The sequence below is a fragment of the Heterodontus francisci genome, chromosome 25, assembly GCF_036365525.1.
Source record: "Heterodontus francisci isolate sHetFra1 chromosome 25, sHetFra1.hap1, whole genome shotgun sequence".
In the NCBI taxonomy this organism is placed as follows: domain Eukaryota; kingdom Metazoa; phylum Chordata; class Chondrichthyes; order Heterodontiformes; family Heterodontidae; genus Heterodontus; species Heterodontus francisci.
Genome location: NC_090395.1, coordinates 46273606 through 46288461, shown reverse-complemented (window position 1 = coordinate 46288461; position 14856 = coordinate 46273606). Strand labels below are relative to the sequence as shown.

The 14856-nt window shown below is 42.6% G+C and overlaps 1 protein-coding gene across 1 annotated transcript in view; it reads left to right on the top strand.

Moving 5' to 3' along the window:
* Window positions 1–560: 560 nt before the first annotated feature.
* Window positions 561–14856, top strand: part of LOC137383855 (metabotropic glutamate receptor 4-like) — a 1236760-nt gene continuing 1222464 nt past the window's right edge. The window contains exon 1 of the mRNA XM_068057161.1: window positions 561–1082. Coding sequence (XP_067913262.1) covers window positions 561–1082 — 522 coding nt within the window. The remainder of the gene's footprint in view (window positions 1083–14856) is intronic.

Below are 14856 nucleotides of genomic sequence, written 5' to 3'. Positions count from 1 at the left end.
ATCCAAAGAAAACAGTGTCTGTGTTATTAAAATGATACTTCCTAAGATGCTTGACTTTTATTTTCTCTCTTTCTTTCTCAGGAATACAGTGCATCATGTTAAATCTTTGAATCTGATAATTGATGACAACACCTCCTATTTCTGGCTCTTTTGGATTTATTTCAGTGGCAACAAGAGGGCTAATAACCTTTGTTCGGGACACGCGTAACTAGTTCTTATACCTCAGGAGAATTTCTACTGACTGATGCAAAACAGAAAGACAACAAGAAACTAAAAGAACTACAATAAACATTGTGAAGATATTTGTTAAGTTAAAACTTGACAAAAGAAAACCACAAACCTCAGCAATGCTTACAGTTTTATAAAATATGCAGCAAGAAATAAGTAAACATATTTCAACTCCACAGATGTTACTTGACATGCTTTTTGGGAGATTTCTGCTCTTTTTGTGTTTTCCAAGAGGTTTCCAGATAATTTCATAGCCACTACTCAACGACACAGTGACTTGAAGACAGTATTTTTCTGGCAGTATTATTTCAGAAATGATTATTCAGTAGGAAATGGCGTGTAAAAGAAATCTCTATTTTTGGTCTGAACATTTGTCTTTACTTTTGTTTTTGTCTAGTTTTCACTGGTTTGATCCAGTTATTGGAAAGCCGAAGGCAACATCACGTCCCCATGTGAATTCTATAAGAATCGATGGGGACATTGCTCTGGGGGGACTTTTTCCTGTGCATTCTCGGGGCGGATCTGGTGCTAACTGTGGAGAACTGAAAAAAGAAAAAGGAATACACAGGCTGGAAGCAATGCTATTTGCCTTAGATAGGATCAATAATGATCAAGAACTTCTTCCCAATATCACACTGGGAGCTCGGATCCTAGACACATGTTCCAGAGACACCCATGCCTTGGAGCAATCATTGACATTTGTGCAAGCTTTGATTGAGAAAGACAGTACTGATGTGAAGTGCATGAGTGGAGGACCACCAATCATTACCAAGCCAGAACGAGTGGTGGCAGTTATAGGTGCTTCAGCAAGTTCTGTATCCATCATGGTTGCCAACATATTACGTCTCTTTAAGGTAAGCCTTCTATGTTGAAGTGATAACATAAATTGGATTGTTTTAAATGGGAGTTGCTGTTTCCCTCTTTGCAAGTGGAGGATCAACTTTTGATTTATCAAAGAAATTTGATATTAACCTGTTAGGACTTTTTATTTGTGATTCACTCATATGAATGATACAATATTACACAAATTTAATATGAGGAATTTCCAAAATTATTCAAACCTTAAAATAACCAGTTTCTATTTCCTTTGAGCTATAGTAATTATAATTTTGCTCTAATTATTTATAATTGGAGCTGCCAAACGTGGGTGGAACTAATGGCACAAGCTGATGCTAGACTAGACAAGCTGGCCATAGTCACATCCATTTGGTTGACTGACACTCTAAAGATTAACTTTGGTACAAGTTTTATGTTGTTAAATCTCGGTAATTAAAGAATATTTGACACAGATTCATTGGTCAACTCATTGCACTGAGTCTTTAAGTTACACTGAACTTCTGTGTGAAGGTTTGCACCACCAACAAAATCACTGCCAGTCACCAATTACCAAGTCAAAAACATTGGTCTGGATTCTACCAGCTCCTCGCGCATGGGTCATGGCCGGGAGGCCGTAAAATGCGAGCAGGAGTGGCCCAGACTGGATATTAGCGGCGATGGCGAGGTCTCAGTGCGGCCACCCCGCCCCTTCATTAAAATATTTAAATGGGCATTAATAAAATTAATTTACCTTACCTGCCGACAGAGGGTTGGAGTTCCAAGGCGAGACACTAGTGGGGAGGGGGGAGGAATAAAATTATCAAGGCAGGAGTTTGGGGGGGAGTGGGGAAAACTAATCCTATTGTTTGTGGGGATGGTGGGAAGGGCTTGAAGGTCAACAATACGGAAGTTCGGTGGGGAAAGTTCAGAATTTCCAAAATTGTATTTTTGGGAGGATAGGTTTATTTATGTGTTTAGGACTCAGTGGGGGTGGGGGGGGGGGGGCGTGGAATAGGGGATTCAATGTTACATTAAACGTTTATTAATGTTTTTAAGCACACCGGAACCTTTAAATAATTAAATATATCTTGAAGGGCTTGACGCACTTTAAAAATGGTGCCAGCATCTGCGCGGTGGCACCAGATGCCATTGCCGGGGTCGCAGTGGCCACCCCCTCTATGTCACCGGGGGCCATTCTGCCCCCTCCATTTAAAATCAGCTCCTGCATTTAATATCGCGGGGGCTGTGCAGCAGCACTTACACGTCGGAAGGCTGCTGTTTTCAGAGTGTGCCGCCGCGGAGCACAGTGCACTGATCATATTCACCCCATTTAACTCTGCAATGGTCAGAAGTGGAACCGACAAGAATCTGCCACAAATAGAGTTTATTTTAAATGGAACCAAATGAAATGGAAGTAGGTTGAAATTGCATGATACCTCTGCCAATTTAGTAGATGTCCACAAAATCAATGCTGCAGCTAGTTTTGTGAGACTAATTTGACTCATATCGTTACGACCAAGGTGCGAATAAGGCACTGTTAATTCAGTCCCACTACTCCACAGGTTATAGCATATTAGTAAAGTTTCCCACCTACCGGAAAAATAGCCAAATTAAACACTTTATTTATCCCACAGAATAAAGTACACCAAACTAGGTTTCTTCAAACAACAACAAAATTAACTATTAAACTAAGTTTTAAACAATAATGAGATAAATCGATATATGAAAAGATTTTATAACTCCTTATTCTTCCTGACCCTCATACACACACACGCATACATTCAAAAACCAGTTAACCAGGGAAAAAGGCTTTTATCTTTACAACTGATTCTTAGGAATAATAACATAACTGGGTTGTAACATTCTGGTAGAATATTTCCAGGTCAGTGAGGTGTCCCAGCACCAAATAGTTAGATGCCACTCGATGTCTCTCCAGGTGAGGTTGACAAATAGTCCGTGATGGGTAAGCATTCAAGGCAATTCGTCTGCAGCAGGCGTCACGCAGATCTTTCAGCAAAGGGTGTAGCAACAAGTCTGCTTGGATTTTGAAGTAGCAGTCTAGCAATAGAAGCTTTCTTGAGCTTTCCGGATCTCTCAAAACACAAGAGACAACACTCAAGAGGAATCACTCTTGAGGCAGAGATTGTTCAGAGACTGGAGGAAATAGGAACCTGCTACTTTTAAAATTGCAGGGCTTCTTCTCTGCAAAGCATTGTTCCTCCACAGAGTAGCAAATCCTCTTTTTCTGGGTATTTTCTCTCTCCAGGGGTCTTTTCCTCTCTCCAGGCTGACCATAGCCACACCTCAAATGGAGGAATTCTTTTTCCAAGAGAGGCAAATCTTTTTCAGAGAGTAGGTCTTTTCTCTGGTCTGCAAATACAGGTCCCAGCCAGCTCACTGTTAGCTGCTTCCAGCTCCCTGGCCTTTTTCACACTTCAAAACTGAAACTGAAACTCTTAACAATAAATCATGTGACAGCCATAAATCTTCCTGTCATTTCCCTGTTGAGTTGCTTGGAAACAGTTGTCTTACAGTCTATGCACTCAGTTCAACCACCAAGTTTCAGCATTCAATGTTCAGAGAAAACACTTTTTCTCAGTCTTTAAAAGCACACAAAACTCTTAACTTGCACTAAAAAAAAACTTTTGTGACAATATGTCTTCTCTGATGGATTATATTAGGAGGTGACAGACTGTTAGATTATTTCTATTATGTTTCACCCATTGGAGTGTATATCATATTGTGTTACATTGTGCACAATAGTAAAGGAAACAATTTTATCCCAAAATGTTGAAAGTTGGATTTACCTTTTAAATATACTATGAAATAATACTTTGTAACTGTCTGTCTGATATTCATTAATATTAGTTTGGTAGCAACAACACTCATACATATCTGCACTTTAATGGTATAAATGTTTCAGTGTCTTTTAGTGCAGACTCCCGCAGACAAAAAACTTAGGGTATGTCAAATTTTAGGCATTGAATTATATAAAGAAAAGAAAGTTTACGGTATAATCCATAGAGACAATTAATTGATCGACTCAGGCCTTTATCAGAAAGGAAGAAGGAATGTGTTGGCCCACCAGCTTGTTACTTAATCCAGGATTAGATACGGAGACAGATTTGGCAGAGGGCTTGTTGCATCTATTTCTGTACAATGTGATAAAAGTCACGCAAAGAAAAGATTGGAAACGTGGAGCTGTAGCTGTTCGCAACAATTCAGTTCCAAGGTGATCAGCATGATAAGCCAACTTTTTGTTCAATTTATTTGACTAAGGTGAGTCTAAAAATATTTATTTCCACAGTTTAACTTCACAAATTTCTCAAGATAGATTCAATAATAGCAATACTACTGCAAAAAAAAAGTCAAATTTGTTAATGCCTATAGTTATGACAAACTGGTGTATCTTCTGAGGCTCCTGTCATGTCCAATGACAAATTATGCATGCGAATGACATCTTAAAATTACTTGATAAGGCACATGGGTTCATCACAGTAGCAAACATGATTTTTTTCCGGTCATGAATGCATCTCGCTTCCATGATGCGAAAAAGACAACCTAACACCACCAAATGAAATACGAAGAGACAGGAGTGATTTGAGATGTGGATCACAGATCAAACGGTACAAGTAGAGTTGTTTCTGATGAATTAGACCAAATAGAGTCTTTTATCTAATTCATTTTTGCTTGCATTTCCATTTGGTTCAGCACACTCAATCCTGTAGAACAATGGAGTTTTCATCTTAATGCAACTCAAATTGGCAAATATGTAGAACATGTTGTGGCCCCAGAACTAAAATATGATTTTCATGATGGTGCAGATCTGGTATTAATTCTGACATTCATTATAAATGCACCATTTTGTAGGCATAATGAGCATTGAATATCATGATGGGTAAGTGGAGATATTAAGGGGAACAGATAGGGTAGATAGACAAGAAATATTTCTGGTGGTTGGGGAGGTTAGACTAGGAAGCATAGCATAAAAATTAGAGCAAGACTTTTCAGGAGTGAAATTAGGAAACAATTCTACATAAAAAGGTGGTAGCACTTTGGAACTCTTCTGCAAATGGCAATTAATGCTAGATCAGTTGTTAATTTTAAATCTGCGATTGATAGATTTTTGTGAACCCAAAGGTATTAAAGGATATGGGCCAAAGGCTGGTATATGGAGTTGGTTTGTAGATCAGCCAAGAGCTCACTGAACGGTCGAACAGCTTCGAGGAGCTAAATGGCCGACTGCTGTTCCTATGTTTCTGTGTTCTTAGACAGAGTCATTTGCCGCAAAATTTGGGTGCGCAGTGCCTATGTTTTTGACTCTATGGGTGCTATTTCTGTTCCAAAATAGCATCCGTGGCACATGCGCACATTCTGATCTGTAAGGGCATTAGTACAGATGCAGTGAGCATGTACCAGAGGTATGCAGAGTAGGCATCATGACGTCAGTCAGCATGTAATGTTGATTTGTCGCTAATGATGCCATTTTCAACCTCAACATGCCAGCTAATGCCCTCTCTTAGCCTCGTACAGTGGAAAGTTGCTGATTGATTTCTACTCACTGTTGCTGAGTTTGTAGAAATGTTTAATGGTTGTGCTGCTACTTAAAGTTGCTGAAGTCTACAGGGAGTGGTGCGACATGTGGTAAAGCACTTGGTCCTGATTTCAAAGGTTCTGCTCAGACTATTTGTTCACAAACATGGGTGTAATAGTTTGTATCCCACTTGACCCCCAGCATTGTTATAATCCAGAAAGCCAGTTGGCAAAGGATAGTACTGGACCCAATCTTTACTCAGTTTTTCATTATTTACAGAATTAAACATTACATGTACACACCTCCCAACTCAGCCACAGCACTGTTTCATTAAGTGTTTATATGTGCTGAAGTGAAACCCCAATTAATACCCATCACCTGCATACAATTAAACACAATTAATATACAAATAAGAATCATGACAGGAAGAATAAGCAGAGGCACCACAGAGGAGGACAAGTTGCACAAAGCAGAAAGATGAGGTTGGGGATAAGGGCTCTCAGCAGGAGACCATATCCATCCAGGGTCTTCAGGCAGCAATTCACCTAACTCTATCCCAGTGAGGAACAGTGCATGTGACATCTACGCTACACTATGGAGGTGCTTACTGAAATCTGCTACCTGTTGCATCCACAACTGCAGCCTCAGAGCAGGTGATTGTGGCCATGAACTTTCATGCATCAGGCTCCTGCCAGGCTGGAGCAGACAATAATTTTATGGCAGCAAGGCTGAGCTTGCAAGACTTCAGTCTGAACTTCCACTGCAGCACGTGACGTAGGTGGCTTCTGCGTGAGCTGCAAAGGATGGGCTCCAAGCTCTGTGCAAAACCCTGTGCTAAGTTGATGTCAGATTCCTCCAAGCTCTTTGACAGCAGGCTTTCTGGCAGGCCTGCCAATGCACCAAGCATTTCATTATGCATACCATCAGTCTTTTACTGTAGGCTGCTCCATCAAAGTCCTCATCTGGGTCCTCTGCATAAGAACATGTGTGCCACCTCACCATCCAGCGCTACCCTTATCTCCTGCCATGGCTGTAGGCCATTCATGTCCAATGTCTCACTGTGCAGATCCCACCTTTAATTTACCCACTAAGGTACATGCAGTGTCAGTATCTGAGATGGTGACTCTGAGTGTGAGATTGAATGACAGTGTTTCTTCTTCATCACTGTATTCCTGCTTTTCCATCTCTTGCTCTTCAATCACTGCCTGGCCAGGTGGCAATTTTGGAGGATGTGAAAGGTGTTAGGCACAAATTTAGGGTTGTGGTGAGGGGAGGGGATAAAGCAAGAGGTGCATGCATGAACCATCTGTAGCTTGTGAGTCAGAAGAGATTGTGGGATATGAGAAGGAGGATTAGGTATGAGCATACGGTTATCTTTAATGGTTTCAGCCCCGCCATTGACCTTGGCCTTAGTCATAGCCACTACAATGATGGAAAGCATCATGGGGGTAAGGACATGCAGCTATGCCTGCCCCCACCAGTTAGGTACTTATGCACCACCGTGTCCTGCATGAGGGAAGTGTCAGTGGTGCAATGTGTTTGGGTGATGTGGCTGTCATTGTTGAAGAACTGGCAGTGTGTGCAAGCTGTGAAATCGGGGTATGAGGTTTGCAACGATGTTAAGTGTGTGAGGATGAGGTGAAGGTATGAATGTCAGTTATGTGTCCTGATTGAAAGAGATTGTTGATAGGTGTGTGAAGGGGGAATGATGGTGAACTGAACAGTGTCTGAGGTCCATGGTTCAGTTATGAGGATATGAGATTTGAAGATTCATTCACTCCCTTGATCACTCATGCAAAGCCATTAAACTTCTTGCAGCACTATATCCAGATCCTCAGGGCAACATTGCTTGCATTGACCATGATAGCTAGCTGCTCCCATTGCATTCTCAGAGTTTGTCTGGAAGGCCTCTTGGCCCCCTGTGGTTAGAGGACATATCTCTTCACCTTCATCTTCTATACCAAGACCTTCAGCGCTGCGTTAGACAACCTTGGAGTATGCTTTCTGCCCTGTTGCACCATTAGTCAGAGATGTTCCTGCTCAACATGTCTTCCCCAGCAATTTCCAACCCCTGCTCCAGTCAGAATGCATCTCCCTTTAAGAGGTGCAGGCTAGCTTTAAATCATGCAGGCTAGCTTTAAGTAGTTCTAGCCTCACATGAACTTGAGCCCCCTGCTGAGGTATGCACTCACTCAACAGCGTGTTTCGCGCTGGGCTGCAAACTACTATCATTCAAATTAGCAAGCAGCACAAAGTTTGCGTGCTGCCTGCATCAGAACAAACAAGCACAGGTCAATCCTGCATCAGAGGTGGCAGCTGGTTTCTTTTTGCAGCGGCGACAGGGAGAGCGAGGTGGCAGCTGGGTAAGTAAGTCCTATATATTTGGGCAGCGGCTGAACCCGAGACACTACACCTGTAGTGTCTCCCACCCGCCCTCCTCCTCTAACCAAAAAAAAAAGGACTCGGTGGTGTGTAGATAAGGTAAGGCTTTTTCTATTTCTTTTTTTTTTCGTGTGATTGGTAAAAACCTTTCGTTCCTTTTTCATTTATCTAGGTTAAGACTAAGTTAAGCTTAAGATTAAAAATGGCAGGAGATCTCAGACCCGTGTTATGCTCCTCTTGCTCAATATGGGAGCTCAGGGACATGGCTGATGTCCCTGACTCCTTCACGTGCTGGAAGTGTGTCCAGCTGCAGCTCTTGTTAGACCGCATGACAGGCCTGGAGCTGCGGATGGACTCACTTTGGAGCATCCGCGATGCTGAGGAGGTCGTGGATAGCACGTTTAGCGAATTGGTCACACCGCAGATTAGGATTGCTGAGGGAGAAAGGAAATGGGTGACCAAAAGGCAGACAAAGAGCAGGAAGGCAGCGCAGGTGTCCCCTGCGGTCATCTCCCTCCAAAACAGGTATACCGTTTTGGATACTGATGGGGGAGATGGCTCACCAGGGGAAGGCAGCAGTAGCCAGGTTCATGGCACCATGGCTGGCTCTGCTGTTCAGAAGGGCGGGAAAAAGAGTGGAAGGGCTATAGTCATAGGGGATTCGATTATAAGGGGAGTAGATAGGCGGTTCTGTGGTCGAAAACGAGACTCCCGAATGGTATGTTGCCTCCCAGGTGCACGGGTCAGGGATGTCTCAGATCGGCTGCAGAACATTCTGAAGGGGGAGGGTGAACAGCCAGTTGTCGTTGTGCACATAGGCACCAATGATATAGGTAAAAAACGGGATGAGGTCCTACAAGCAGAATTTAGGGAGTTAGGAGCCAAGTTAAAAAGTAGGACCTCAGGAGGTAGTAATCACAGGATTGCTACCGGTGCCACGTGCTAGTCAGAGTAGAAATGAAAGAAATAGTCAGGATGAATGCGTGGCTTGAGAGATGGTGCAGGAGGGAGGGATTCAGATTTTTGGGACATTGGGACCGGTTCTGGGGGAGGTGGGACTATTACAAATTGGACGGTCTACACCTGGGCCGGACTGGAACCAATGTCCTTGGGGGTGCTTTTGCTAACGCTGTTGGGGAGGGTTTAAACTAATGTGGCAGGGGGATGGGAACCAAATGAGGAGGTCAGTGGACAGTAAGGAGGTAGTAACTAAAGCCTGTAAGGAACTAGATAATGAAGTCAGCGTGACTAAGGGAAAGAGTAGGCAGGGAGCAGATGATGAACGCAAAGGGACTGGTGGTCTGAGGTGCATTTGTTTTAATGCAAGAAGTGTAATAGGTAAGGCAGATGAACTTAGGGCTTGGATTAGTATCTGGGAGTATGATGTTATTGCTATTACTGAGACTTGGTTAAGGGAAGGGCACGATTGGCAACTAAATATCCCAGGATATCGATGCTTCAGGTGGGATAGAGAGGGAGGTAAAAGGGGTGGAGGAGTTGCATTACTGGTCAAAGAGGATATCACAGCTGCGCTGAAGGAGGGCACTATGGAGGACTCGAGCAGTGAGGCAATATAGGCAGAACTCAGAAATAGGAAGGGTGTGGTAACAATGTTGGGGCTGTACTATAGGCCTCCTAACAGCGAGCGTGAGATGGAGGTACAAATATGTAAACAGATTATGGAAAGATGTAGGAGCAACAGAGTGGTGGTGATCGGAGATTTTAATTTTCCCAACATTGACTGGGATTCACTTAGTGTTAGAGGTCTAGATTAGATTAGATTATTTTAGATTAGAGATACAGCACTGAAACGGGCCCTTCGGCCCACCGAGTCTGTGCCGAACATCAACCACCCATTTTTACTAATCCTACACTAATCCCATATTCCCAACAAACATCCCCACCTGTCCCTATATTTCCCTACCACCTACCTATACTGGTGACAATTTATAATGGCCAATTTACCTATCAACCTGCAAGTCTTTTGGCTTGTGGGAGGAAACCGGAGCACCCGGAGAAAACCCACGCAGACACAGGGAGAACTTGCAAACTCCACACAGGCAGTACCCGGAATCGAACCCGGGTCCCTGGAGCTGTGAGGCTGCGGTGCTAACCACTGCGCCACTGTGCCGCCCTCTAGATGGAGCAGAATTTGTAAGGAGCATCCAGGAAGGTTTTCTAGAGCAGTATGTAAATAGTCCAACTCGGGAAGGGGCCATACTGGACCTGGTGTTGGGGAATGAGCCCGGCCAGGTGGTTGAAGTTTCAGTAGGGGACTACTTTGGGAATAGTGATCACAATTCCGTAAGTTTTAGAATACTCACGGACAAAGATGAGAGTGGTCCTAAAGGAAGAGTGCTAAATTTGGGGAAGGCCAACTAAACCAAAATTCGGCAGGAGCTGGGGAATGTAGATTGGGAGCAGCTGTTTGAAGATAAATCCACATTTAATATGTGGAAGTCTTTTAAAGAGAGGTTGATTAGCGTGCAGGAGAGACATGTTCCTGTGAAAATGAGGGGTAGAAATGGCAAGATTAGGGAACCATGGATGACAGGTGAAATTGTGAAACTAGCTAAGAGGAAAAAGGAAGCACACATAAGGTCCAGGCGGCTGAAGAAAGACGAAGCTTTGGAAGAATATCGGGAATGTAGGACCAATCTGAAACGAGGAATTAAGAGGGCTAAAAGGGGTCATGAAATATCTTTCGCAAACAGGGTTAAGGAAAATCCCAAAGCCTTTTATTCATATATAAGGAGCAAGAGGGTAACTAGAGAAAGGATTGGCCCACTCAAGGACAAAGGAGGAAAATTATGCGTGGAGTCAGAGAAAATGGGTGAGATTCTAAACGAGTACTTTGCATCGGTATTCACCGAGGAGAGGGACATGACGGATGTTGAGGTTAGGGATAGATGTTTGATTACTCTAGGTCAAGTCGGCAAAAGGAGGGAGGAAGTGTTGGCTATTCTAAAAGGCATTAAGGTGGACAAGTCCCCAGGTCCGGATGGGATCTATCCCAGGTTACTGAGGGAAGCTAGAGAGGAAATAGCTGGGGCCTTAACAGATATCTTTGCAGCATCCTTAAACACGGGTGAGGTCCCGGAGGACTGGAGAAATTGCTAATGTAGTCCCCTTGTTTAAGAAGGGTAGCAGGGATAATCCAGGTAATTATAGACCGGTGAGCCTGACGTCAGTGGTAGGGAAGCTGCTGGAGAAGATATTGAGGGATAGGTTCTATTCCCATTTGGAAGAAAATGGGCTTATCAGTGATAGGCAACATGGTTTTGTGCAGGGAAGGTCATGTCTTACCAACTTAATAGAATTCTTTGAGGAAGTGACAAAGTTGATTGATGAGGGAAGGGCTGTAGATGTCATATACATGGACTTCAGTAAGGCGTTTGATAAGGTTCCCCATGGTAGGTTGATGGAGAAAGTGAAGTCGCATGGGGTTCAGGGTGTACTAGCTAGATGGATAAAGAACTGGCTGGGCAACAGGAGACAGAGAGTAGCAGTGGAAGGGAGTTTCTCAAAATGGAGACGTGTGACCAGTGGTGTTCCACAGGGATCCGTGCTGGGACCACTGTTGTTTGTGATATACATAAATGATTTGGAGGAAAGTATAGGTGGTCTGATTAGCAAGTTTGCAGACGACACTAAGATTGGTGGAGTAGCAGATAGTGAAGGGGACTGTCAGAGAATACAGCAGAATATAGATAGATTGGAGAGTTGGGCAGAGAAATGGCAGATGGAGTTCAATCCGGGCAAATGCGAGGTGATGCATTTTGGAAGATCCAATTCAAGAGTGGACTATACAATAAATGGAAAAGTCCTGGGGAAAATTGATGTACAGAGAGATTTGGGTGTTCAGGTCCATTGTTCCCTGAAGGTGGCAACGCAGGTCAATAGATTGGTCAAGAAGGCATACGGCATGCTTTCCTTCATCGGACAGGGTATTGAGTACAAGAGTTGGCAGGTCATGTTACAGTTGTATAAGACTTTGGTTCGGCCACATTTGGAATACTGTGTGCAGTTCTGGTCGCCACATTACCAAAAGGATGTAGATGCTTTGGAGAGGGTGCAGAGGAGGTTCACCAGGATGTTGCCTGGTATGGAGGGCGCTAGCTATGAAGAGAGGTTGAGTAGATTAGGATTATTTTCATTAGAAAGACGGAGGTTGAGGGGGGACCTGATTGAGGTGTACAAAATCATGAGAGGTATAGACAAGGTGGATAGCAAGAAGCTTTTTCCCAGAGTGGGGGATTCAATTACTAGGGGTCACGAGTTCAAAGTGAGAGGGGAAAAGTTTAGGGGGGATATGTGTGGAAAGTTCTTTACGCAGAGGGTGGTGGGTGCCTGGAACACGTTGCCAGCGGAGGTGGTAGACGCGGGCACGATAGCGTCTTTTAAGATGTATCTAGACAGATACATGAATGGGCAGGAAGCAAAGAGATACAGACCCTTAGAAAATAGGCGACAGGTTTAGATAGAGGATCTGGATCAGCGCAGGCTTGGAGGGCCGAAGGGCCTGTTCCTGTGCTGTAATTTTCTTTGTTCTTTGTTCAGAACAAACGAGCACTGGTCAATCCTGCATCAGAACAAACGAGCGCAGGTCAATCCTGCATCAGAACAAACGAGCACAGGTCAATCCTGCATCAGAACAAACGAGCACAGGTCAATCCTGCAGCGTGATCCCTGCACCCATTATTGGGTGCTATTAAGCTTTTCCCCCATTTTGATCTTTCTTATGGGATCTAACCCAAGAAGGAATTCCTAACCAATAATAATAATTACAACATTCACAAAGTCATTTCAGCTGTGGTGCTGATTAAGTCTGACAGTGGTAGTCTGGTTTGATTAGTAACAACATAAATCAAAGAAACTAACTAATTGCATTTGAGTCACAAAGCCCACTACTACTATGTGTTTTGTGACTCATGGTCCCAATGGCTGTGCTTTCTTCTAAACTTTGCTGATTGTAGAAATGTATTTAAAATGTGAATGTTATGAGCACTGCCATTATCTCTACCTCCCCACTCCTCTACCCTAATCACTACCTGGACAGAACAGAAAGTGAAACAATGGAAATAGTGTTTCCTGGGAGAGGAACTTGAAGCCATCAGTATTTGATGTAATTTGGTATCTCTACTCGTAAACTCAGAAACTAAAGTTCAAGGCTAAGACCCAGAGTGCGCAACATCACTGATGTTGGCAAGAATGGGAGTGAAGTTGTAATAAGAAGTCACAGCTTGGTGACTCAAGGCTTGTATCTTTAAAAACCTGAAGAATGAAGAACAGAGGTAAGAAACTCCACATTTTGAAGTCCTAGGAAAGAATGAACTACAGGAAGTGATAAGTTTTGATTACAATACATTCAGTACAGGACAGGTTGCAGTGAACAAGGGAGAGAAGATTGAAACAACAATAACTACAATGATATTGATAAAAGTGGGAACTGAAAGACATGCTGCAACATGCTGTAAGGTGATCTTTCTCTCTTTCTTATGTGCCAGCCTTTCAATCTAAGGTGATTCTTTCTCACCTCTTCAGATTGGAGATGTGAGGAGGATTACTGAAGGTGATAAACACATCACTTACTGGGAATCCAGCTTTTTCTTGTGTTCTGTCAAGTTGTGCAAGAGTAATGTTAGAGTAGTCTGCCTAGAAATTGTAGCATTTTTCATGTTTTTCTTTAATGCCCTTGGGCATTACAGGGAGTTAAGAGTTGTTGATGCGAATTAGAGAAGATAGCAAGGCTAAGCCTACCAATAAGGTGAAAAGCAACAAAAGGTAGACCCAGCAAGGATGACAGGTGGGAGTCATTTATTGGACTCATGCAGAACATTAAGACTTAAAGTAAGCAAGATCTTTGGGGGACATCATGATTTAGAGTTTCAACCACAGACTGAGAACAATGAAGGACTGTGAGGGGATACAGTATCGAAAGTTAGTCAAGTAATCAATGGAGTTGAGAAAATAGAGCACTGCAGTATCATGAAGCATTGCACTTCATTGTGAAACACCCTAGAGTATATCTCGTAAATCACAGAAAAGTGCAGAGAAGCCCATGTCTGAAAATGGTCAGGATGGAAGTACAATGGAAGCAAGGGACTTTCAGCGTGGAATAGCAATAAAAATATTATTCAAAAAGAATAATGGGTGATAATTTTATATATAATGCCTACATGAATAATAGTGCAGACAATGTGGACTCATCAATATGCTTAAAATTCTACATGTGAGATGATTCAGTGACTACCTCAAGATGTGGCATTTAAGAAGGCACCTAATTTTTCCTTGGCCTAGTTCAGACTATAAATGTCATATCAGATTTGTTAGGTGTATTTTACATCAGCTTGATCTATTTCATTTTGGATGCCTTGTGTTACAGAAGTGTAAATAAACAATGAGGTGGATTACTGTAGTACTGGTGATTTATATTAGATTTAAATGACTTAATACCTTTAGAAATGATGTCCAGACTTGATTATATAAAACAGAATGACTGGGTGGTATTCTTATAAACATCAACAAAAAGAGCAAAACTGTGGAAGTTCTGCAATGACTCTTATTAAAATTTTCATTGAATATTTGATGGGAAAGAATTTTCATCTTGAAATATGGAGTGAATAATTAAATATTTTAGATCCAGGCTCTCACAGGGGACTTTTATGCTTTAGCATTTGAGTTTACACTATAGTAGCAAGATATGTTGTTTCTGATTGAAACTTTATAGAGATAACTTAAAATGACTTGCATTCAGACTCATTTTTACTGGGATTAAGCTGAGCTGTTTGAATCCAGGTTGAACAAGGAATAAATGTACATTTCTGTTCTAGTGAGTGTAGTTCTTCCAAGGCTACGAACCACGGGACAAATTTTAACTTTCAGTGATCGTGTAA